The sequence below is a fragment of the Rhinichthys klamathensis genome, unplaced genomic scaffold (assembly GCF_029890125.1).
Source record: "Rhinichthys klamathensis goyatoka isolate OS25496 unplaced genomic scaffold, OSU_Roscu_1.1 h1tg000001l_1, whole genome shotgun sequence".
In the NCBI taxonomy this organism is placed as follows: Eukaryota; Metazoa; Chordata; class Actinopteri; order Cypriniformes; family Leuciscidae; genus Rhinichthys; species Rhinichthys klamathensis.
In genome coordinates this window covers 3,729,546-3,752,584 of record NW_026606555.1, presented here as the reverse complement: position 1 = coordinate 3,752,584, position 23,039 = coordinate 3,729,546, and the positions used below count along the sequence as shown (strand labels likewise).

Genomic DNA, 23,039 nt, shown 5'->3' with positions numbered 1-23,039 from the left:
TATGATAAAGGAAAACCCTTTATTTGAAGCATTCTAAAGAAAGGCTTAAATGCTCCTCATTGTCTCCGTAATACGTGGAAATTTACATATGCAAATCTTGATAACCAAATGCCTCTTTTACTTGCAGTTTACAAAGCCTGTAGTAATAGCTTCTGTGGGAAGCTCTACGGGAAATATGATATCCACAGAGAAGGACATTTGTATGCTGCACCATTATATTCCAGGAATCATTTCTTTATAAATGATTTACTCGTTCCTTGGCAATCTCATAAAGTTGGTCAGAATTAATGGCACCCCTGGTAAATATGATCAAAGATTGTTGTAAAAATTAATCTGCATCGTTTATCCTTTTCATCTTTCATATAAAATATTCGCAAAAATCTGACCTTTTATTGACCTTTAAGTAACATCATTGAATATGGGGGGAAATCACATTATGAAATAAATGCTTTTCTCCAAAATATGTTGGCCATAATTATTGGCAACCTTTTATTAAATACTTTTCACAATCTCCTTTTGACAAGATACCAGCTCTGAGTGTTCTCCTATAATGCCTGATGAGTTTGGAGAACACCTGACAAGAGATCAGAGACCATTCATTCCTCCATACTGAATCTGTCCAGATCCTGCAGATTCCCAGATCCGTGCTGGCGCCTCGGGGCATGGGGAACTTTTTCTTTCTTTTTTTTGCTATGATCAAGGGAATTTGGCTTTGTTTCCTCATATTTATACTCATGTGAAACAAGAAGTCATAGCTAGAAAATGTCATGTTCCTAGTCACCCTGGTGTGCTGAAAATTTTAAATATTAATGTGAATATACTTCCGATAGCCTATATTTTAAAAATTCTAGGGGTGCCAATAATTGTTGTTACTTCAATAAAAGGTTAGATTTGTGACATTTTTTTGACTGAAAGATCAATAGGATAGACAATGCAGATTTATTTACAGCCATCTTTGATCATATTTACCAGGGATGCCAAGAATTTTGACCACAACTGTACATTGACTAGTTTAGTTTACATATTTGTAGGAATTTTGTACCAAATTGATTTATGGTAGTCTTTAAACAGACATGACATGGTTAATGTACTGCACATTGTGTAAGAGAAGAGTTGATGTTCTTCATTGCATTGTTGCTATTATAAACACATATTAATGTGACCGTAAAGATACTAGATACTATTGTAGATGGTTCTTTTTAACTTCATATTCATCAAAGAATCACAGTATCACGGTTTCCTCAAAAATATGAAGCAGCACAACGGTTTTCAACAGTGAAAATGAAAATAATGTTTCTTGAGCATCAAATCAGCATATTAGAATGATTGTTGAAGGATCACGTGACAGTGGAGAAAATACACAATTGCATCACTGAATTACATATATTCAGATTAGTTATCTTAAATGTTGCATAATGCTACTGTTCTGGGTGGTTGACAGGCATTGCTATTTAGTGACTAGTGTTCTTCTCAGAGGAACCCACTGCCAAACCATGACGTACTTGCCAAAGATGTCAGTCTGGCACTTGTTTATTGACCAACATATTTAATATATTCCCAAAAAATACACCGCGAGAACGTGCTGTGTGAATGGCTTCTAAATAATTCAAATGTCATTAGTGCAACAAGAAGATCACTGACTCATTCAAACAGTCTGAGAAACTGAGACGTGTGCAAGATCAGAACACTTTCTCTAGTCCTGCGTTTCATTCATCCAAGATCATGTTTCACTTCTCATCCTGAATCAATACCTCCCCGATCCATTCTAATAGACTTGCATAACTAAACTGCGTGCAGGGCAGCTTCCTGCAGCTCCCTAACGCCCAGCCCAAACTAAGGCCTGTTTCACACCAAGAATGATAACTATAACCATATAACTCGCATTAGCTTCACAGCACTGCATGATATCATTGTGTTCATTATAAGCGTGTTGCAGGTTTGTCGTCTGCCGCTTTAAATGCTTGAGCCCTTTCAAAGTAGGATGGATTCTGATTGGCTGTTTGTGTTGTGGTCTCTGCTAAATTTTTTTTTGACAAATATCTTTATCGTCTTTGGTGTGAACGTGCCTTTAGTCTTCACATTCATTGGACAGGCAGTTGCTCAGTTGCACAAGAACCCTGGAATTACATGATTTGAATTAGGGCTGCACGATTTGGGGAAAATGTCATATTGCGATTATTGAGGTCAATATTGCGATTGCGATATGATAAACACATGGTTTCATGAGTCAACTTGCTTGGTTCTCATGTAAAATGCACGGATTAGTTATAATGCTGAAATGTGTATTTCTCAACTCAAACTAGCAACAACAACTAAATGCACAGTGTTTTTTAAATTAAAATAATATGTTTTACAAAATTAAATAGTGACATCTTTGCATTACTGCAAACTTGTTATTGTCTCAATAGTATAAAATAAATGTCATATTTACCTGTGCCCTAACAGGTAGGACATACAGAAATATCAAACGGTATGCACTGCATAAATTATAAATGAAATATAGACTAATCCGTATTAAAGCTACAAAAGTTATTTAGTCAAGAGCAGTGAGTCATTTTCTCTGTTCCCTTTGTTCCTTGATTAACTTTACTGACAGAAAGCTTTATTGGCTGCTGGCCCTTTAAGAGCTGCTGACAGAGACTCATATATCCGCATAGGCTTGACATCGCGATTGCGATTTGCGATATGATTAATCGTGCAGCACTAAATTGAATAGGACCTTCTTTGGTCTTGGGCACAAAATAACAAATTGTTGTTGTTGTTGCTTTTTCATTTTAAGAATGAGACCCTCACAGACCCTTCCCTCAAAGAAATCAGGACAGAAGTGGTTGAAAGTGGACAAAAGAGTGTCTACTTGTGATCCGATTGACCAAAACACATCCTAATACCAGTGTAAACAGGCTGATTAAGGTCTATAGTGGAATAGTTAACATCAACTAGTCACCAAGCCAAACCTTGAACCCTTTGTTCAAATACAGGATTGCTTCTATTCACATTCACAAATGGTAGTGTTGTAGACATGGCGTAGGGATCTCATCCAACAATGTTATAATCATGATACATGATGTTTTTTTTTTTTTACATTTCTACTCTCAATGGAGAAATGTGTCTCTTTTCTGTGTAACAAACTTCAGATTTAGTGAATTTAATGGACCCCAGCTGAACCCAAACATCAAGATTTCATGTTAAATTGTTTTTATTCGTATAAAGGGAAGATGGTTGGATTCAGATCTTGTAACTGATCACTGTTTCTTTGACGTTTTGCACTTAAAGCAGCACTAAGTAGGAATTCTGTTTTTGTCAAACAGCGACCCCTAGAGTCGCTGTGGAGTGCTTGTACTGTCGTAAATAGCACTCACGCAGAGATGGCTCTGCACTCACGGCCGGATCCCCTCCCCCTGTACACCGGTACCTGTTCAGTAGGATGGACGCTGTAACGAGTGGAAATAAGGTGTGGCCCCTTTAAGAGCTGCGCGCGCCCTGTAACTGTCGGCAGTCTGTATTGTATGTGCGCCTCGAACACCACATGTATACGGCGCCGGGTTATTTCTGTTTGATGCTCATTTTATCAGAATTTTATCAGATCTGTTTTTTCACCGTAAAGCAATTCGTTACCTCGCGAGACCTCATATCACACGATACTTCCTAACACTCAGGCCGGCGGCTCGCCGGCCCAAAGTTGCAAGGGTGGTTTTGCGGCTCACAGACCAGGGGGGTGCGAGACGACCACCATTCAACACGAAATCAGTAATATAAACATTACAATTACTCCAAAGCTGTTCGGTTAAGGTAAAAAAGTTACTTAGTTCACCTTTAATCCGCATACACAGTAATACAACTAGAAAAATTCACTGCAGGACATTTTAGGGGTAATTAAACTATTTTAAGACTTACAACACAACTTAAGTTATTAATGCTGAAAATCTATTTCATTTTATATCGAACTATCAAACTGCAGGATATGAACATGGCATATGTCTAGTTATTCCAGTAATTTCTGAGAGAGCAAATAGCAAATTATTTTTTTGGCAATAGTTTCTATTTCAGCTATTCAGTGTTCCTGTGCACAAAGCAAGGTCTGTATTACAATGATTTACTGAGTCTATTGTGGAAAAGCTTGACTGGCCTGCACAAACCCCTGACTTGAACTCACTGAACAGCTTTGAGATGAATTGGATTGCAAAGCTGATGCTCTTGTGTCTGAATGGGAGCAAAGCTCTGCATCCATGTTCAAACATCCTAGAGAAGGGCCTTCCCAGACCAACAGAAGCTGTTACAGCAGCGGAGGAAGGGATTACTGCATGTTGGAGTCTTCTATAATCCCATTGTAAGGTGTAGCATTCAGGTTTGTGTTCACTGGAATTACTGGAATAGCCAATCTGAGCGACCGCTTCAAGAAATTGATTGATTGAACCAGTTCAACCGATCGGACTGAACCGCCTGAAACCGTTCAAGGCTCAAATCAGCACAGTTACTCAAGTCACTTTCAGACGTGCCTGACGGTCACTCCGACTCGAAACGAGCCAATATCCAGGAGTATGTTCACGATAAATCAAACCTATAGTAAATCTAGCAGTGATCCGATGGCAGTAGTTCTGGAGTCAACGGCAGTACTGATAGCAAGAGACGGTTAATGGATACAACAGATCTCGAGTCACCAGGACGCTGAAATGAGGAGGCAGTTCGGACTCTGACATGTCCTCGAAGAACTGATGAGCTGCTGATACAGCTGATTGATTTTTATGATTTTTCATGCTTCATGTAAAAGGATGAGTTGATTAAGGCTAGTTTATTACCTTTATAGACATGTAGAACATCATTATTGGGTGCTTTAATAACATAATTGCATACGTGATGTCATTGTGTGATAAGGTAAACAAACAGGTTTTTTTAAACTGGTTCATTGAAGTGAACTGTCCAAAAGAACCATTTTTCAGAAAAGAATTTGACTTCCCATCACCACTCTTTACTGGTCATTTATTTATACATCAAAACCAGTATATTGTGAAATATCATTACAGTATCATTATCATTACAGTCTTCAGTTTCATGTGATCCTCCAGAAATCATTGTAAAATGTTGATTTACTTATCAGGAAATATTTTTAAACCATGTTTTTCCTGCTTATAGCTTCAGTTAGTAACTTTTTTTTTGGTTAAAAATGTATTGCAAGTACATAACCAGCCAGTGTTCAATTACAACTGAAAAATGTACATTATATAAAATTCAACCCACCAAAGTGGCAAGTAGGAGTGACCGCATTACACGCCACAGCTGAAATCCACCCGCGTTTGGTGGGTTGGCGGGTCTTAGGCCTTGTCCACACGGACACGGACACGGGTTTTTCGTACAGCGTTTTTAAAAAAAAATCCCGTCCACACATGCTCGGTCTCCGTCTACATGAAAACGCAAAAACACGCTATCGAGCGCGGTCAAGAGCATGCCACGCCAGCAGGCGGCGATATAAACCTTAACCGTAAAGCCACGTTGGCCAATCAGACGCGCAAATCTGACGTCAAACACAGCGGATAACGGCGCACACTCTGACGTCGCAAGGCAAAAACCCCGGTTTCACTGTCTACTCGACAACACTGTAACCGGCGTTTCTGAAAATCCTCACCCTGGCACTGGCAGGGGTTTTCAAAAATGTTCGGTTTCAGTGCGTTTTCGTGTGGACGAACGGCCGAACCGCGTAAAAAAAGTCACGGTTATAAATACCCGTGTCGGTGTGGACAGGGCCTTAATGTCAACCCCTCAGTGTAACCATCAAGTAAAAAGGTTTTTCCAAACCGAGTTAAATGAACATGAATACATACAAAGAAATTGTTAAACTAGATTTTGCCTTATCTTTATTATGGACACTCTTATGTCATTGACTCATAAACGGAAATGATTATACAGCAACACGAGACCAGGAAGAAATAATGCGTTCAGTTTGCCTAGATCCAGTTATACTCAATAAATTTTACAACCTGGACAATAAGTTACTTTGTGAACTTTGGCCTTTTTTTGGTCTTTTTCTGGTCTTGAGCTTGAAGAAAAGAGGGCAAAATTTCAAACACTAATCAAGTGTCGCATCTAAAGGCGTCACTCAGAGCATGTGTAGCGGTGGCATTCACTGTAATACACAGAAGAGTGTATTCATTCAAATAAAAACACAGAGAGTGGATGTTGTTAAAGTCTCCAGGCGAGTCTGAAAGGCGATGAGTGTGGTGATACAGGGAAGGTAGCAAGTCCACAGCTTTGTAGTGATCTTGCTCTGGCATGTCAATCCTGGACCCAGAGGCTGTTTCACTGCCAAACTGGTTTTGGGAGACGTGATGTGGGACTTGCACAATAAGCATCTGGCGTCTGCTCACAATTTGTCAGCGGTGCTCCATCTTTTTGACCTGGATGTGGGCTGATACTCTGTGACTTACCCGTCCAGGACGCTTGCCTGAAGAATTCCTTTCTTTACTTTTAACTGTGAAAAATATGGGTTGTTCTTGTCATGTCAGGAAGGACACACCTAACCCATATTATACACCTAACCCTGACCCAAGTGTGCCACATTGACAATGATTTCCTTTACTTCTCGAGGTGTAGTAAGCAAGACAGCTGAATTTTATAATTAGATTATTAAATATCTTATCTTGTAAAATGTGAGGTTAGTACCGCCACTCCTGATACACAGCGTGATCGCGAATTAGAAAGTGAAAGTTAAAATCAAGCGCATATTCGAAAGCGATTTAAATTCCCCGCATGTAGAAAGTCACAATTTGATGAGATTTCAGCGACAAGCTATTTGTCCAAAGTGACAAGGCAAGATGCAACAAAAGCAACACAAATCACAGCCAGTTAGAAGAACTTGTGGGTAGGGCTTGACTTCGATACCGGTTCCTGAACGATACTTTTTCCGATACCAATTTAATGAAATACATTTTAACAAGATTACATTACACATTACCCTTAAAAAAACTTTGGTTTTATTTTTTCAGTTTGACTTTTTTTTTTTTTACAGACTCACTCAAAGACTCATATAGGCCACTGGAGGGCGGAATATAAAGTAGTCTAATGATTATGAATGTAAAAATAGCAAGACGTGTTTTTGCTAGCATTAAAATGTGTCTAGTACTAGAGTCCTACTTGCCATAGCTGGATATTTAAAACAACCTCCATTACTTTCCAGTTATACTCGGTACAAGGAATGATCTACTGGGAAAAAAAGAGGAACATTATGAACAAACTTACTAGATAACAACAGTTCCTATATCAAGAATCTGGCAAATTAAACAGCCTTGAAAAATGTACAGTCGCCTAACGAAGAGTTGAGAGCCGGAGTTCTTCATCGACAGTTCGAAACTACTGGCAGGACGGACTCGCACTTACAGATGAAGATCACTTTTATTTGACAAGTAATCATCTAGTTACACAACATTCATCATAAGTGTATAAAATACTAATACAGTAAACCAAAAAATGCAAACGCATTTAGAAGCCAAGACCAGAGCACTTAATTCCCTAAAAGGGAAAATTTAAACTTGCTGCTGTTTTTTTTGTTGTTTTTTTGTTTTCATTTTTAGTTCAAGTAAATCAATTGATCAAGTAAATGCCATTTATCTTTGGCATAGACAGAAACACAGCGATGTGGAAAAGTACCTCACCCCAACTGTGTAGTATGGTGGTGGTGGATCTCCAATGTTGTGGGGCTAATTTTTTTTTTTCAAAGACCCTGGACAACTTATGATACACACGGTATCATAAACTCCATCAAATACCAGCAGATATTAAATCAACACCTGACTGACTCTGTCAGGAAGCTTAAACTGGGCCGTGGTTGAATCGTCCAGCATGACAATGATCCAAAGCACATCTTGCATTTTGCATGACCATATTCTACATCCTGAAACCCTACCCAATGCCTAAACTTAACAACTACCTTACTAACTATTATTGGTAATGCTTCCTTTTACAGTACAGTACTTACGTGTACTTACAGTGTACTTACCTAGAAAGTACTGGCTAATATAATAAGGTAAATGGGTTAGGGGTAGGTTCAGGGTCAGTACCTAGTTATTACCCAGTAATTATAAGCAGTAATTAGGAGTTTATTGGGGTAAAAGTCATAGATAATAGTGAGAATAATGAGACGGTGTTTTTAAAATATGTTGTATTGAGACGTTTGTAGACTTGCACCACAGTCACTCTATTGTTCTCCTCGCTGTACTTTGGCTTGATGTCATGCAGAAAGATTTGTGTTCATTCTGAAATCTGAGTTAAGTGATCTGGATAAAGCACCGCTCTGTGTTTTGCTCCATTTATCTTTCCCTCAGTAGTCATTAGTCTTTCTAATGAAACCCATCCTAATAATGACCACAAATTTTACTTTTCATTTATCCTATGCAACTAAATAAATCGCTTCTAAATGTCTTAAACGCCCCTTTGAGATTGTTGAATAGAAATTGTGAATAATTTAACCACATAATTTTCACATTTTAATTTGTCAGTGCATTTAGTTTTCTTAAACTGTTCATTATTGAAAACTGGAATCAGTCAATTGAAAAATCAAATCAAATATACAAACACATCTCCAGCAATGTTTTGATCATCTTTATAGTATGATTTAAAAAAAGAAAATCTTTATATATATATATATTTTTTAATGTAGAATTGCTTGGACATGATTTACAATATTTATCATATAGGACCCGATAGAAGAACTGTACATTGAAATAGTTGCAAACATATTTAAAGCAAAGTTTAATGGCATTTCTATGTAATTTCGTATTTCAATGTACTTATTTGTAAACCATTATTATGTAAGGAATAATTTGACAACAGTCCCGAGGTGGTATAATGCTGGTAATGTTACACATCAGGTGTGCATTATTTCAAGACATTGTTCAGGTCTTTGTCCTTAAATAGCTATTGTGTGTAAGACTCATTTCTGACGCATCTAATCCCAAGCCTCCGTTGCTAATTGCTAAACGTCATTTTAGAGCCCGTTACATGGGCTTGAGCCACTGATAGCAGTCTAATGCAGTTATTAATGCAGCGAGAGAGAGGGAGAGATTAAGTGTGTATCTCAACAGTGTTTGGCAGCAGCATCACTTCTAATAGCGAAGCTGCAAGTTGATCTGCTTCAAGAACAGCGGTGTAATTTCCTCACTAGTGAGAAATGTCATGTGGCTTTTTAGTTGTTAAACTTTTTTACTGATAAAATGATCAGAGCAGCGCTGACAACACGTTTCTGTGCGAGGGTGTGTCCGTCCTGTGTGTGTGTGTGTGCCTTTGAGTGGGAGAAAGAGAGTATGTGCTTCTGGTCCATAATAAAAACGTAATTTTGTGGCAAAAAACATGGAAATAAGTTGTTTTAATCTTATTGTTTACTATATTTATCTGCTGAGTCAGTGTCATTGTGGGTTTTGGTTCTTTTGCTGTTGTCAGCTGTAAGGACCTTTTGAAATAACTGAAATCATTTGGCGAAGTGATATGGAACTGTAATGTGGTCAAGACCTTCCTGGAACTACTTTATCCATGCGTTTACCTGAAAATAATTGCCCACCTTCAACCAATCAGATTCAAGCATTCAACAGCCCCATAGTATAAAATGTTTTAATTACTTTGAATGAAAGAAATTAATTTTTTTTGCTAGAGGCAAACTAACGTTTTCTCTGTTCTTCTTCCATTGGCATTTGATTGTTCTCCTGTTTTTCTTCCTCAGCGGTGAAATGGACGATGGAAAGCCGGTGTGGGCGCCCCACCCTACAGATGGGTTCCAGCTGGGAAGAATCATCGACATCAGTGCCGATAGTCTGACCATCGAACCTCTCAACCAGAGAGGGAAGGTGAGGAGGAGCTTCTGCAGAAATACACAGCGCCACGTTTAAAGCTGAAACATACACGAACACAAATGCTTCCAGTTACACAAGCTCTTTTTATACATATTATGTGTCAGAAAATGTAGTTCATTATCCAATGGAAGCACATGCTGTAGTCCCAAGGGCTTAGTGAGAGATATTCATGAAACGGGGAATGGCAGTTAGTTAAAAATCTATGTTTTTTAAGTAAGCGTAATGCACATCCAGCCGGTTGTTATCTCAGAATAAACCCCCACAGGGTGATCAGGATCAGGTCTTGCATCAGACTGAAGGGGGTTATTCTGATATAACAACCGGCTGGATGTGCATTATCCCGCTTATTAAACGGCTACTTACCACATAAGTAAATATTTAGACACAAAATGTTGATCTGAGTCGAAATATTTTATTAGCTCTTTAAACACAAAGCTTCCGCGGAGAGAGCAGTTGCAGCGCGGCAAGTCCAAACTAGACGGACATTTAAGAGATACGATGTACAGTCAAACCACTTATTACACGGCATTTCACCACAGATATAATTATTAGATTCGACCGAGTTATTTTATTAGCTTACCAAACGCAAAACTTGTGTACGCATTGTGTTTGCCACAAACCATGTTTTTCTTTATTTTTCTACTTTGTGTCGTACTGTGGTTTTTGAGGCTCGTGTCACACAACTTCCTCATGCTAACATCTGTCTAATTGTTTGAGATTCATAAGTGACAGACGAATTTGCATCTTGGATTGGACAACCTTTTATATGAGAACTAGTTTCTCCTCAGGTGTTAAAGTTTATAAGCCTGCTTATGATTTTGCAGTCATAACGATGCAGAATTCTATAGTTACGTCCATGTTATAATTTGCATCTAGTTTGACCCGTTGAGAACAGACCTGGTGGCCATTTTTAGATTGCAGCTCAACAGTTAAGAACCACTGACACCAGTATTTCCTGCTCGGCTTTGTGAATCTGCTGCTGCAAACAAAATCATATTTCTCCTGACTTGAGTGATGTGAATTTGCGGTCTAAATGAGTTGTGACGAGACTGTGTACAGAAAACCTCTCTCTCACTGACACAAACAAATGACTGTGCTTGATTATGAGCCAGTTGAACTCGCGTTAAAAAACTCACGTTACCGGTTTAAATAATTCTAATGACTCCTGAACTCCTGAACTAGAGCGGTTAATGAATCATTAAACAACTGACTCACTGAGCTGCAAGTTGTCATTGCTTTCAGCCTTGTCCGAAAGGAAGTTTTGCATTTAACTGAACTTTAATACAATTTCCCATCAAAAACTGACTAATTGTTCATCTGAATGTAAGTTTTAATGTACTATTAAAATGTGTATCTTTTTTAATTTCTTTTAAAATAATATTTTAGATAAATTTATAACACTACTGTAGATTCATATTCAAGAATATTCCAAATAAAAATTTTTTACAAGATAATTGCAACTAAAAAGAAGTTATATTTATATCACATTGAAAATATTCCATATTGCAGATTTTGTGAGGAAGAAGAGGAAGACCTATGGCACTTATTTTAGTTTTTTCCAGTAGTAGGCCCTATATAAATTCTGGTCAAGTGTCCAAGCTTGGTTAAAGACGGCTAGAATGGAATTTACCATAACACCTCAAACTATTGTACTTGGTCATTTTACAGGTAGTTTGCTTGTGATAAATACCATTTTATTAATAGGGAAAATGTTTATTTTTAAAACAAAAGTATCATCATGCTTGTGTTTAGGTCACTTTAAGAATGTTATAAGGTCACATCTTCTTCTAATAGCAGAAAGCAACAATAAATTAGATGAATATAAGAAAAAATGGAATAATATTCTATGTTTATTATAACTATATGAAACCTTTTCTCATGTATGTTTTTGGGGTATGAATGTGAGGATGAATGTATAAGCATGTAGTGTCTCTGTGGATTTGGGTCTGTAAATTGTATTTCTTATTAAATAAAGATTTTTAAAAAAAAGTGTATCTTTAACTAAGAGCGGTCTGTTAGTAATGATTCAAATGTGTATGTTTCACAAACCTTAAGTACACAAAGTAGCACACAAAATGTACTTCATTTCAAGGTGGTCATTGTTAAAATGACTGAAGTGTGGAAGGGTGAATAGGAGCCACAGTTCTGTGGAAAACAAAGCCGGACAGGACTTCTAGTTCAGGGTGGAAATGAAACCGCTCACTCTCTTACTGGTTGTCAAGGAACGCCAGTGAAAATCTCATTAAAAACCGCATTCCAAAGGGAAAGTTCTGTTGATTTAAAGGGCTTTTAGTAAAAAGCTTGTGCTTTCAAAACAAGGAACTGCTAATATGATCTCATAATGAGGTACTTGCGTTTTTGTCATGTTTCTGTCAAAAACATTTTTTGCACTTCACAGATTGTTTGCAGAAGGAGCAGAATGATTTAAATCTGTGGATGAATGCTTGTGTTTTCACTGAGCTTCCTGTGGCCCATATGGAGTCCGGCCCTCTCTGGAGCTTTACACACATTACAGTAGCAATAACTCTGTGTGTGTGTGTGTGTGTGTGTGTGTGTGTGTTCACGTCTGACAACTACAAGACAGCGTGTTGTGTGCAGCATTACATCTCGCCCATGTGATTTGTGTGCAGTGTGATGTCGCCGGGCTGTGAAAGCACAATGGGCTGTCTGTTTACACGCTACAAGTGTGTGTGTGTGTGTGGAAGACACACTATTGTCTAATATCACAACAGAAGCATGGAGGTGGAATACATAAAGTGGGAACCGTAGATAATTAGTTGTTTGCTAAGGCAAGCATCAGTGTTGCAGTGTCCCCAAGTGTTAAGGGGATTGTTCATCCAAATATGTCAATTCTGTCAGTAATTGCTCACACTCATGTCGTTCCAAACCCGTAAGACTTTCGCTCATCTTCAGAACACAAATGATTTAAGATGATTGATGCTTCAAAGAGTTCATAAAGTGACCGTAAGTGGTTTAATCCAAGTCTTCAGAAGAGACTCGATCTCGCTCTGCATTGGGCCTGGGTTGAAAATATTGGCTTCTCGATTTTAATCGATTCTCATATTGATGAATCAATATCAATTCTTAAATCCTAATGGTCGATCTTTTAGCTGTTTTCAGTTGATGCGTGAACACAACTTGATTAAACCTTATTTGTAGAGCACCTGCCATCCAATAAATCACAAGCTTTGTTACTCTTGATATGAAACAAAGTGTCAGCTTTCAAATTCTATCAATTGTATCGCGAAACAATAAATGCCACTTAATGTGGCGTGACAGATCGCTGTAGCAAGTTGAACCGATCATCTCTTCCTCTTTACTACTAGTTACAGCACCAAATAAACACGAATGAACATCAGAAGGAATGTGGAAAGGTACAGTTCAACTGACTAAAATCTGTATCATGTCTCAATCAGTGCTTCAACTGCAGAAAGATGTCAATAAAACAGCTTATGGCTCCCATATCTTTTTCACCTCAGAAAAGCCATTCAGTGACCAACCATAGCTCAATAACTAGAAACATTAACACTTTTGCTAAATATGTGCACAATATTACATATCCATTATATATTTTTTCTTAACCTTTTATTTAATTGTGAAAATTGTGTCAATGGCCAGTCCTACTTTATCTGGCGAACAGATTTAGTGTAGGCTTTTGTGAGCACATGCAGTGCAGTCAACAGAAGCTCTGCTGTAATTTCTGAGGTTTGTTTTCACATCAAGCAAATACGGTTGAGCTTTCATTTACTGTGTTTGATGTGCTTTATGTGGCAAACACACAATGTCCTCTACCATGTCTCTATAAACTTTATGAGTCATCATTGTTTTGGTGAAGTGGATTCTCAAATTTCTCAAAAATTGTGTTTCAAAGATGAATGAAAGTCGAAAGGGTTTGGAACCACATGAGGATGAGAAAATGATGACAGAATTAACATTTTTGGGTGAACTTTCCCTTTAAACTTCAGCATGCAACTAATCCTGCATCTGTGCTTTAGAAATAAATAACACTTTATAAAGTGTGCAGCTTTTTGAAGAGATGTGCTATTTTTTTCTTCTGTCATTCAGAATTGACTTACATAGTAACACCTTAGAAACCGTCCAGAACCCCCTAGCAACAGCATAGCAACATGCTACAAACACTGTGAACGCCACTAATTAGTCACCACAATTAATACGGTAAACAACATCTAAGCTATGCATATCTAGAGTTCCCTAGCAACACCCTGTCAACCCTCCACAACTCCCTAGCAACACCTTAGCTTCATGATTCCACTTTTTTTTCCACTGACATGCAGAATGCAGATTATTAAAGTGCTCATTAACGTTCAATGCAAGCAGAGAGTTGTGTGATTGTGCATGTGGCACTTTACACAAGTGTTCACAGGCTTTTAGCGCGCTGTACGGTTAATGATAGTCATTTCTCTGTGTTCCAGACCTTTCAAGCTTCTGTCAATCAAGTCTTCCCTGCTGAAGATGATGTCAACAAACATATGGAGGACAACTGTAAGTGTCAATGTGTTTGAGATGAACATGTTGGTCATGTGTTGGATAAAATGACACCATTGTTCACTAATGGCTTTGTGTGTGTGTGTGTGTGTGTGTGTGTGTTACAGGCTCGTTGATGTACTTAAATGAAGCCACGCTTCTAAATAATGTCCGTGTGCGCTATAGTAAAGATAAGATTTATGTGAGTATATTCTTTGTTGTCATTAAGACACTATTCTTTATGCCCCCTTCATGCATACTTCTCTTCTATGATTTAAATGTTATTCATTTCTGAAATTCCTAAAATGTATTTTTATGTACAAATTTTCAGTGTTCATTAATATTTGAAAATGGTTGTCTGCAGAATAAAAATGAATTCATTGGTTCCTTTCTTGCTGCTCATGTTACTTTGTGTTCTAGACATTTGTTGCCAACATCCTGATTGCTGTGAATCCATATTGTGAGATTCCCAAGCTGTATTCCCCAGAGAGCATCAAACAGTACCGGGGCCGATCGCTGGGCACTCTGCCACCTCACGTCTATGCAATTGGTAAGTGGCCGTGGACCTACATGCTACATTTAATGCAAAGGAAGTGAGTTTATAGTGCCCCTATTATGCTATTTTAAAGGTTCTACAACCGATTTACATGAATCCTAGGTCAAAAAACACTTTTTCTCATTATATACATTGCAGCATCATTACTTTTCGTTACTAAACCCCTCCTTTCCGAGAGCCTACTCTGCTCTGATTGGTCAGATGGTCCAGTTTGTTGTGATTGGTCTACTCTGCTCTGATTGGTCAGATGACCCAGTGTGCTGTGATTGGTCTACTCTGCTCTGATTGGTCAGATGGCCCAGTCTGTTGTGATTGGTCTTCTCTCCTCTGATTGGTCAGATGACCCAGTCTGTTGTGATTGGTCTTCTCTCCTCTGATTGGTCAGATGGTCCAGTCTGTTGTGATTGGTCTACTCTGCTCTGATTGGTCAGATGACCCAGTCTGTTGTGATTGGTCTACTCTGCTCTGATTGGTCAGATGACCCAGTGTGCTGTGATTGGTCTACTCTGCTCTGATTGGTCAGATGGCCCAGTCTGTTGTGATTGGTCTTCTCTCCTCTGATTGGTCAGATGACCCAGTGTGCTGTGATTGGTCTACTCTGCTCTGATTGGTCAGATGGTCCAGTCTGTTGTGATTGGTCTACTCTGCTCTGATTGGTCAGGTGACCCAGTCTGTTGTGATTGGTCTTCTCTCCTCTGATTGGTCAGATGACCCAGTGTCCTGTGATTGGTCTACTCTGCTCTGATTGGTCAGATGGCCCAGTCTGTTGTGATTGGTCTTCTCTCCTCTGATTGGTCAGATGGCCAAGTCTGTTGTGATTGGTCTACTCTGCTCTGATTGGTCAGATGACCCAGTGTGCTGTGATTGGTCTACTCTGCTCTGATTGGTCAGATGGCCCAGTCTGTTGTGATTGGTCTTCTCTCCTCTGGTTGGTCAGATGACCCAGTCTGTTGTGATTGGTCTACTCTGCTCTGATTGGTCAGATGACCCACTGTGCTGTGATTGGTCTACTCTCCTCTGATTGGTCAGATGACCCAGTCTGTTGTGATTGGTCTACTCTGCTCTGATTGGTCAGATGACCCACTGTGCTGTGATTGGTCTACTCTCCTCTGATTGGTCAGGTGGCCCAGTCTGTTGTGATTGGTCGACCGCTTATTGCACGTGTCGGAAACAAAACACCTATTATCATATCTGAATTTTATCTCCAGAGGCTTCCTCAGCGCTTGATACGAACCGAAATTATGATGTCGGTTTTACCGTATCATCAATTCCAGCGAGAGTCTTTGGAAGAGGGTACAAAGTGGGTTTGCTTTCGTAGCACAGTCGACAACACGCACCAAACTCTTCCAGTCTCTGATACAACTACAGTGCTTGTGCTACAGTGTGTTGTTCGTGGATAGCCAATGAAGACCATAGGCTGGCTTTAATCAAATTTGTAATGTAGGTTTGTAACAGGAAGTGAGACTGGAATTACTGACGAATCGTTTCAACAGTTCAGAATCGATTCTTTCTTTAGGAGACAATAGCTTTATTCTCCGTGAACTTTGATCTTTGAAACTTTGCAGACCTTTTACATTCACAAACGGCTACATTACACACTCCATGAAAGGATAATATTGTGAAAAGTATAATAGGGGCACTTAAGGCTTCTCAATGATGTACACAAAATATATACTATTGGCCTGAATAAATATATAAATTGATATACTCCCTGTATATACTCATACCTATTATTTATGTTTAGCGGATAAAACTTATCGTGACATGAAGGTGTTGAAAATGAGTCAGTCCATCGTTGTGTCGGGAGAGTCAGGAGCTGGAAAAACCGAAAACACCAAGTTTGTTCTCAGGTATAGAAAGGTCTCATTTATATAGCAATAAAATAGTTTGAATAAAAGGAAGATATGCATTTCTACATATCACTCCAATCCTTTGATTTTAACACTAAATACGTACATGATATGAATTTAGGGAAATACGAATGTGTTTAATTTAATGTGAGATGGTTGTTCTCTCCTCTCACAGGTACTTAACTACGTCTTACGGTACAGGTCAAGACATTGATGAAAGAATAGTTGAAGGTACGCTTGAATGACTAATCTAAATCTGTACCCCACTACACTTTAACTAATGTAAGTCATAGAAAAAAAGACGAAGAAACAACTGTTTTTCCATCACTCAATTCTAGCAAACCCTCTGCTCGAGGCATTTGGAAATGCCAAAACTGTCCGGAACAACAACAGCAGTCGCTTTGGGAAATTTGTGGAGATTCACTTTAATGAAAAGGTGCGTCTTGTGCGAAAGTCTCACTCGAGTCAGATAAATGTAATGCTTTTTAGCTAGCAATGCACAGTTTTACTTTATCGCTGAATTTGTTGTCCACCGAGTGCTTGGCGCAACACCATGTGCTGTTGTTTTTTAATTGATATAGTGAGTAGTGATGCAACTGTGTGATTTTGTAAATGAATTTGTTAGACATTTCTTTGCATGCAGTGCTGATTTGTTTTGCAGAACACAGTAGTGGGTGGTTTTGTGTCCCATTACCTGTTGGAGAAGTCCCGCATCTGCACGCAGGGTCAGGAGGAGAGGAACTATCACATCTTCTACAGGCTGTGCGCTGGAGCTCCTGAAGACATCAAGGAGAAGTTCCACCTCAGCTCTCCAGACTGTTTCAGGGTGTGTGAATCCTGCGTCTCACTACGCTTACATTACACTTCAACTTCTTTAAAATAGCCAGGAAGGCCCTGTTTACACCTGGTATTAAGATGTTTTTGGTCCATCGGATCACAAGTGGACGACACTAAATGCAGGTGTAAACGGGGTCTAAAGTGTTTTTGAGCTCGTCCACTCTCCAACACTTCCAGAGGTAGTTGAAAAAACGCTTTCGACCGGATTGCTTTCGTAGTGTAAACGCTCATGTGGTCGCATGTGTTCAAACAGCCTCAAAAGACCGTCTACTCTCCGTCTACTGATCTAATGCGGGAACATTACGGGGAGAGCGCTAGCCAGACGGGATTTAAACAAGTTTCCTGATTTCTAACACACACTCACAGCGTTCGGCTGGTCTCGCGTCTGTCAGAGCAGAAACTAAAGCTGATGCTCTCCGTATGTTTTTCCAGTCGTCTCTGACTACTCTGACGTTCACATGTGAATTGCGTGAGCTTATTTTGTCCATTAGATTGAAAGATCTGAAAAAACCCACACATTTACCCGCCCATAAACCCTCCCCTCGAAGAAATCAGGACAGAAGTGTTTGAAAGTGGACAAAAGAGACGGATTAAACACCAGGTGTAAACGGGAATGTGTCTCTCCCTCGTCTACTTGTGATCCGATAGAACAAAACACATCTTAATACCAGGTGTAAACAGGGCCTAAGTTGATCAACAATGAGTGCAACATGCATGTTCTTAACCCGATTATGCTTAATAATCCATCAATGCACAAGCTAATGTAAAGGCGTTAACCCGTTTTCCTTTACCGGAGTACGGTCATAAACAGGTTAAGCATAAACCGATCGATTTTTGACCCAAGAAATGATTAAAAAGTGTTCTCATCTTAACCGTAACTGTGTAAGAGGAGAATATGGGTCTGTGAGCTTCTCGCTGATATTTTGGAATACTCTTGGGTTTTTAACGCTTTAATTAACATCAAAACTGACATAAAAATGGAATACTCTAAATCAGATACACGAATAGTTAGGTTTTGACCTCAATACCGGGGAATAACCTGATTTATTAATGAAGTCTTGTAAAGGTGGCTTACTTGCATTGCCAGGTTATTGGTTTGCATGTTAACCGGGCTGACGGGTTAATTCATTAAGCTGATTTCAGGGAGTTATCAGCGTATTATCCGTGTATTGGTGTATGCATTGTCAATAAACATATTAACAAACCACTTTATTTTGACATTTGGCTTCCTGAACATATATATGCATTCCACTTATGACAGGCACATGTCTGTTCTTAATTTGTGCTATATTAGCATGACAGTATTATTTGGCATATTCAGGTTGGTCATGCAAGCAAAGTGTTGAAGTTGTAATATTGAAATAGTCATTCATAAATATCTGTTAGCTAAACCATGTTTATTGTACACGTTTATTCCCATCTAGTATCTATGTCGAGGATGCACAAGGTACTTCTCTACCAAGGATTCGGAGAAGCTGATTCCTCAAAACCGCAAGAGTCCAGAGGTAATACATTTATTTTCTATCAATGTTCTGTATAATCGGAGGAACTGCCATCAATGCGGCTTAGAACGACTCTAAAGGTTATTTGAGAGGGAAGTCGCTTGCCCTCACTCTAGTATAGATGTTGTGGATACATCTGTAAGGCAGGCTTACTATGCACTGTAAAAGTTAACAGCAAAGATGTGTTGCGTTTTATACTTCAGTTAAAGAAGTACATTCCAATGGAAAGCAATTTCAGCTTTCTTATCCACCAATTTGACACGTTTTCACACCAAACATGTAAAATTGATTGGATTTACTGGATATAATTCATAGTTGTGTCATTTTTAAAATATTCAGTTTTCAAAGTTTTGGATTAAGGGGGCAATAGGGCCATTGGTGAGATGGGAAGAAGGGTCAGTGGAGGGTCACTGTGGGACGTGATTCTGGATTTATAGATTGGCTGTTGATTTGGGCACGACACGCCCCAGCACTGCCTTTGCGAGTGTCTACACTCGTGTTTGGTTGCTGGCCTACGGCTTGATATTTCACAGATACAAGGCATTTGCTTATGACCATGTATATATCGAATTGTTTATAATTTATGCATGATTGTGTTCATACTAATCTAATCACTGCACTAATCATCGTTGTCTGTGGTTGTGTGTGTGTGTGTGTGTTTGTGTGTCCTTGATTCATCAAAGGATGGGCAGGTGAATATGTGTGTTGTGCAATCAGTGGGACTTTGGTTTTCTTCTCTCCTTTTGTGATATAAATACATGACCTGGGTCCAATGTATTTCTTGGAGGACAATGATAATATTGTGCCATTTTTGGAATGTGGGTTTACTAGTTTTAATCGATTTCTCATCGTTTCCTTGTTCCTTTAGTTAACAAACTTGAAGGAATATTCTACTTGAGTTACACTGGTTACATATTAACCTTCTTGCATTATATCCAATTTTACAGCATGTTCCTGCCATGGCCATGTAACACTTAAATGCTCAAAAATACAAAAAGACATGTGAAATATATTTGACCCAGGTCTTGTAAAAATGGGAAGTTACTTTCATTTATTGGGAGCTAAACTGCCATTTCCCTCCTGTTTTGGCTTTTCTTGGCTTTCCACAAGGTAACGGGATATTCCTCTCTTAATATTCCTGTTTATGATTTGACACAAAATATTTCTAAGTCCTAGTGCACTTTAAAGATTCAGGTTAATGATATTAGAAGTGTACTGTGACACAGTGTTTGTGTCTGTCTGCTGTATGTACACATTTCTCTCGAGCAGCTGCATCTGTGAACCACCAGGTTCCTTTCAAATGTCACATGTTTTTAACATAAGACACAAATTCATAATGCCAGCAACTTTTATCAGGCATTTGGGGGATGCAAAAGTATGTCGTTTAAAAATATCCATACGTAGTTACATCAGGCTCGTGATTGTCATGAGAGGTTGGGTAAAAATCATGATGTTAAATTGAGTTTAGCTGACGTCATCACTGAATGTTTCACACCCGAAGAGAGTCGTGATTCACAGCCTCTGAAAGACAACAGCCACAACGATGACGAGGATCGAGCAGCAACGAATCCCAAACACTCTTGGATAATTCAAGAACTTCATACCCGGTTCTGGCATGAAACTGTAGATGGCGCTGGCTGATAAGTCTGACTCATTTGGTAGCGATCACATCATTATCTACATGGCACCGGGGTGTTTTTTCTTTCAGAAACCCTCCTCCTTCCCCAGCTCCACCTGTATACATCTGCTACGGGGTTAAGTCATGTTTGTTACATGTGCAGCAGCAGCAGCATGTCTTACATGCTCACAGACATGTCTGTCAATGAATTGGCATTAGCAAGTCTCGGTACACTTCTGCCAATACATTATTGGGAGTAGCCAATACATTAACATTGCCATATCCATGCCAATCTCTATTACCATACCAATCTCCCGAGAGTTGTCATGACAGAATTACAATTGAATCTGGATTCTGCTGCGTGGATTTGCCTTCATGTTCAGATATGTGGACGACACCGGGTCAGGATTAACATCTACACTCCAGTCAGTGGATGGGTACATAAAATCCACTTGTTAAAATGTTGAGGACAGCAACCCTGCTTTTTTGCACTTTACAGCATAATCAGACATCAAGACTCTAGAAAACCTACATACACCTGTCATTTGTCCTTTTTTGTCAGGTGAACTTACCTGAAAGTAAAGTTAATGAAAATATATGTATGAATGATACGGTGTGTGTATCAGATTAGGCTAGAGTTACATTTAAAATGTATTTATTTTTATGCGTCATATTTTTATTTGGGCTTTACCTTTTCAATCAGTAGCTGTGTTTCCTTCCAAAGTTGCAAATTTAATTGGACCATCGCATAAAACATGTGCGAATAAAGCAGCGTTTCCATGTGTTTAAAGGTGACCTATAATTCAAAATTGAATTTACCTTGGTATAGTCAAATAACAAGAGTTCAGTGCATGGACATGACATAGAGTGAATCTCAAACTGGACGGTTTTCGCGTTCACATTTAATTCACGTTTATGAAAAACACCCCTGAAAAACGGTCGGTTCTCCACACAATACCGACTGTGACGCAATAGTCGGGATCATTAATATGTATATATAATATATATAATATATGCCTCCAAATATTTGCATAATGCCAGCCCTCAATGCCAGGCGGAACTGCGCAGCCGAAGCATGGCAGTTGCTCAGTGTGGATGTACACATGAACACAAAAGTATTTTTTAGTTCCTTCATCTGAGCCTCTGAAGAAACAATGGGTTAATTTTATTTTCTCTGGAAATTTCCAAACATTTCACCGACTGTTTCCTCAACTTGGGCCAATACAGAGCTGGCCTCGGATCGAACTACCAAGCAACACTTTCTGATGTGTAATTGTTCAAGTTCAGACAGGTAATCTTTCTCTCAAAATCGTTCAATACTGTTTATGCATCAGTAAGTCAAGCCAGTGACTAAAATATCAGCTTCACATCGTTTCTTTTAGTAGGATGAAAATAATCGTATTTAAATTGTGAACAAATTATATACAGAAAGCGATCAAAGAACAATCTTTCCACACAGCGCGAGTTTATCTGGACACTTGCCAAACTCGTTATGAAATCAATGACGCACGTTACTGTACAACGAAGCTCTTACTGTATTTACATCATCGTGTTTGCATTGGTGAAAGCAGAGAGAGTGCAGAAACTGCTTTGCAATGATAAGATCTTCATTCTCGCGATCAACAGACTGTCATCTGCTCAATGCTCATCACGGCAACATTTTATGTGATGGGAATAGATCTAAATACTTTAAAAACATCTCACGATTCGTTAATCTCGATAGCTGTTATAGTAAAAACGTATAATAGCAGTAGTAAAAGTATTCGGGAGAGAGTTTCACATGTAATGCGTACTAGCTATTTCATATGCAAGCATGTCAGCCAATCACAGCAGTGGCCGCGGTTACACTGAATCCCACAGCAGACACGCCCCTTCAAACAGAGTGTTCAAATCAGAGGCTAAAAGCAGGCTAGGAAAAATGCCATTTATTTCTAAATTATGATTATTTTTTATCTAAAAAACATACTAACATTATAAGGGTAACCCAGGAAACATTATAAAATAATAAAAAAAAACATTCTAGGGCACCTTTAAGATAACAAAATAATCACTTCCTGGGACACTGGTGCAAAATATCAGTAATAAAAATATACGTTTCTGGAATCGGGGGAGAAACTGTAGCTCTTTTTTCCTCCATCATAAATGGAAACACAGGAAACGCCGTCCTGTTCTCTTGCGTTCGGATGCTGGTGTTTGGGAACACAATCGTGTGAGACGCTTCTGGGGGGAATTAAAACAAATCTCAAAACTCAAATTCTCATGACAATCTTTGGTTCAGGTGTTTCTGAACCGCCAAACCAACATTTGAGATGCTGTGATGCGATTGGTCCACTGGTTAGTCCAGTTATTCAGTCGCAT

General features: G+C 38.9%; 1 protein-coding gene across 5 annotated transcripts in view; it reads left to right on the top strand.

The window, feature by feature from the left end:
• myo6a (myosin VIa) overlaps positions 1-23,039 on the top strand; it is a 56,979-nt gene that overhangs the window by 9,403 nt on the left and 24,537 nt on the right. For all 5 annotated transcript variants that reach the window (XM_056248502.1, XM_056248440.1, XM_056248375.1 and 2 more), the window contains exons 2-10: positions 9,704-9,827; positions 14,267-14,336; positions 14,447-14,520; positions 14,739-14,868; positions 16,619-16,724; positions 16,900-16,955; positions 17,063-17,160; positions 17,386-17,550; positions 18,986-19,066. In XM_056248502.1, the coding sequence (XP_056104477.1) occupies positions 9,711-9,827; positions 14,267-14,336; positions 14,447-14,520; positions 14,739-14,868; positions 16,619-16,724; positions 16,900-16,955; positions 17,063-17,160; positions 17,386-17,550; positions 18,986-19,066 (897 nt within the window). In that variant the 5' untranslated portion in view covers positions 9,704-9,710. The remainder of the gene's footprint in view (positions 1-9,703; positions 9,828-14,266; positions 14,337-14,446; positions 14,521-14,738; positions 14,869-16,618; positions 16,725-16,899; positions 16,956-17,062; positions 17,161-17,385; positions 17,551-18,985; positions 19,067-23,039) is intronic.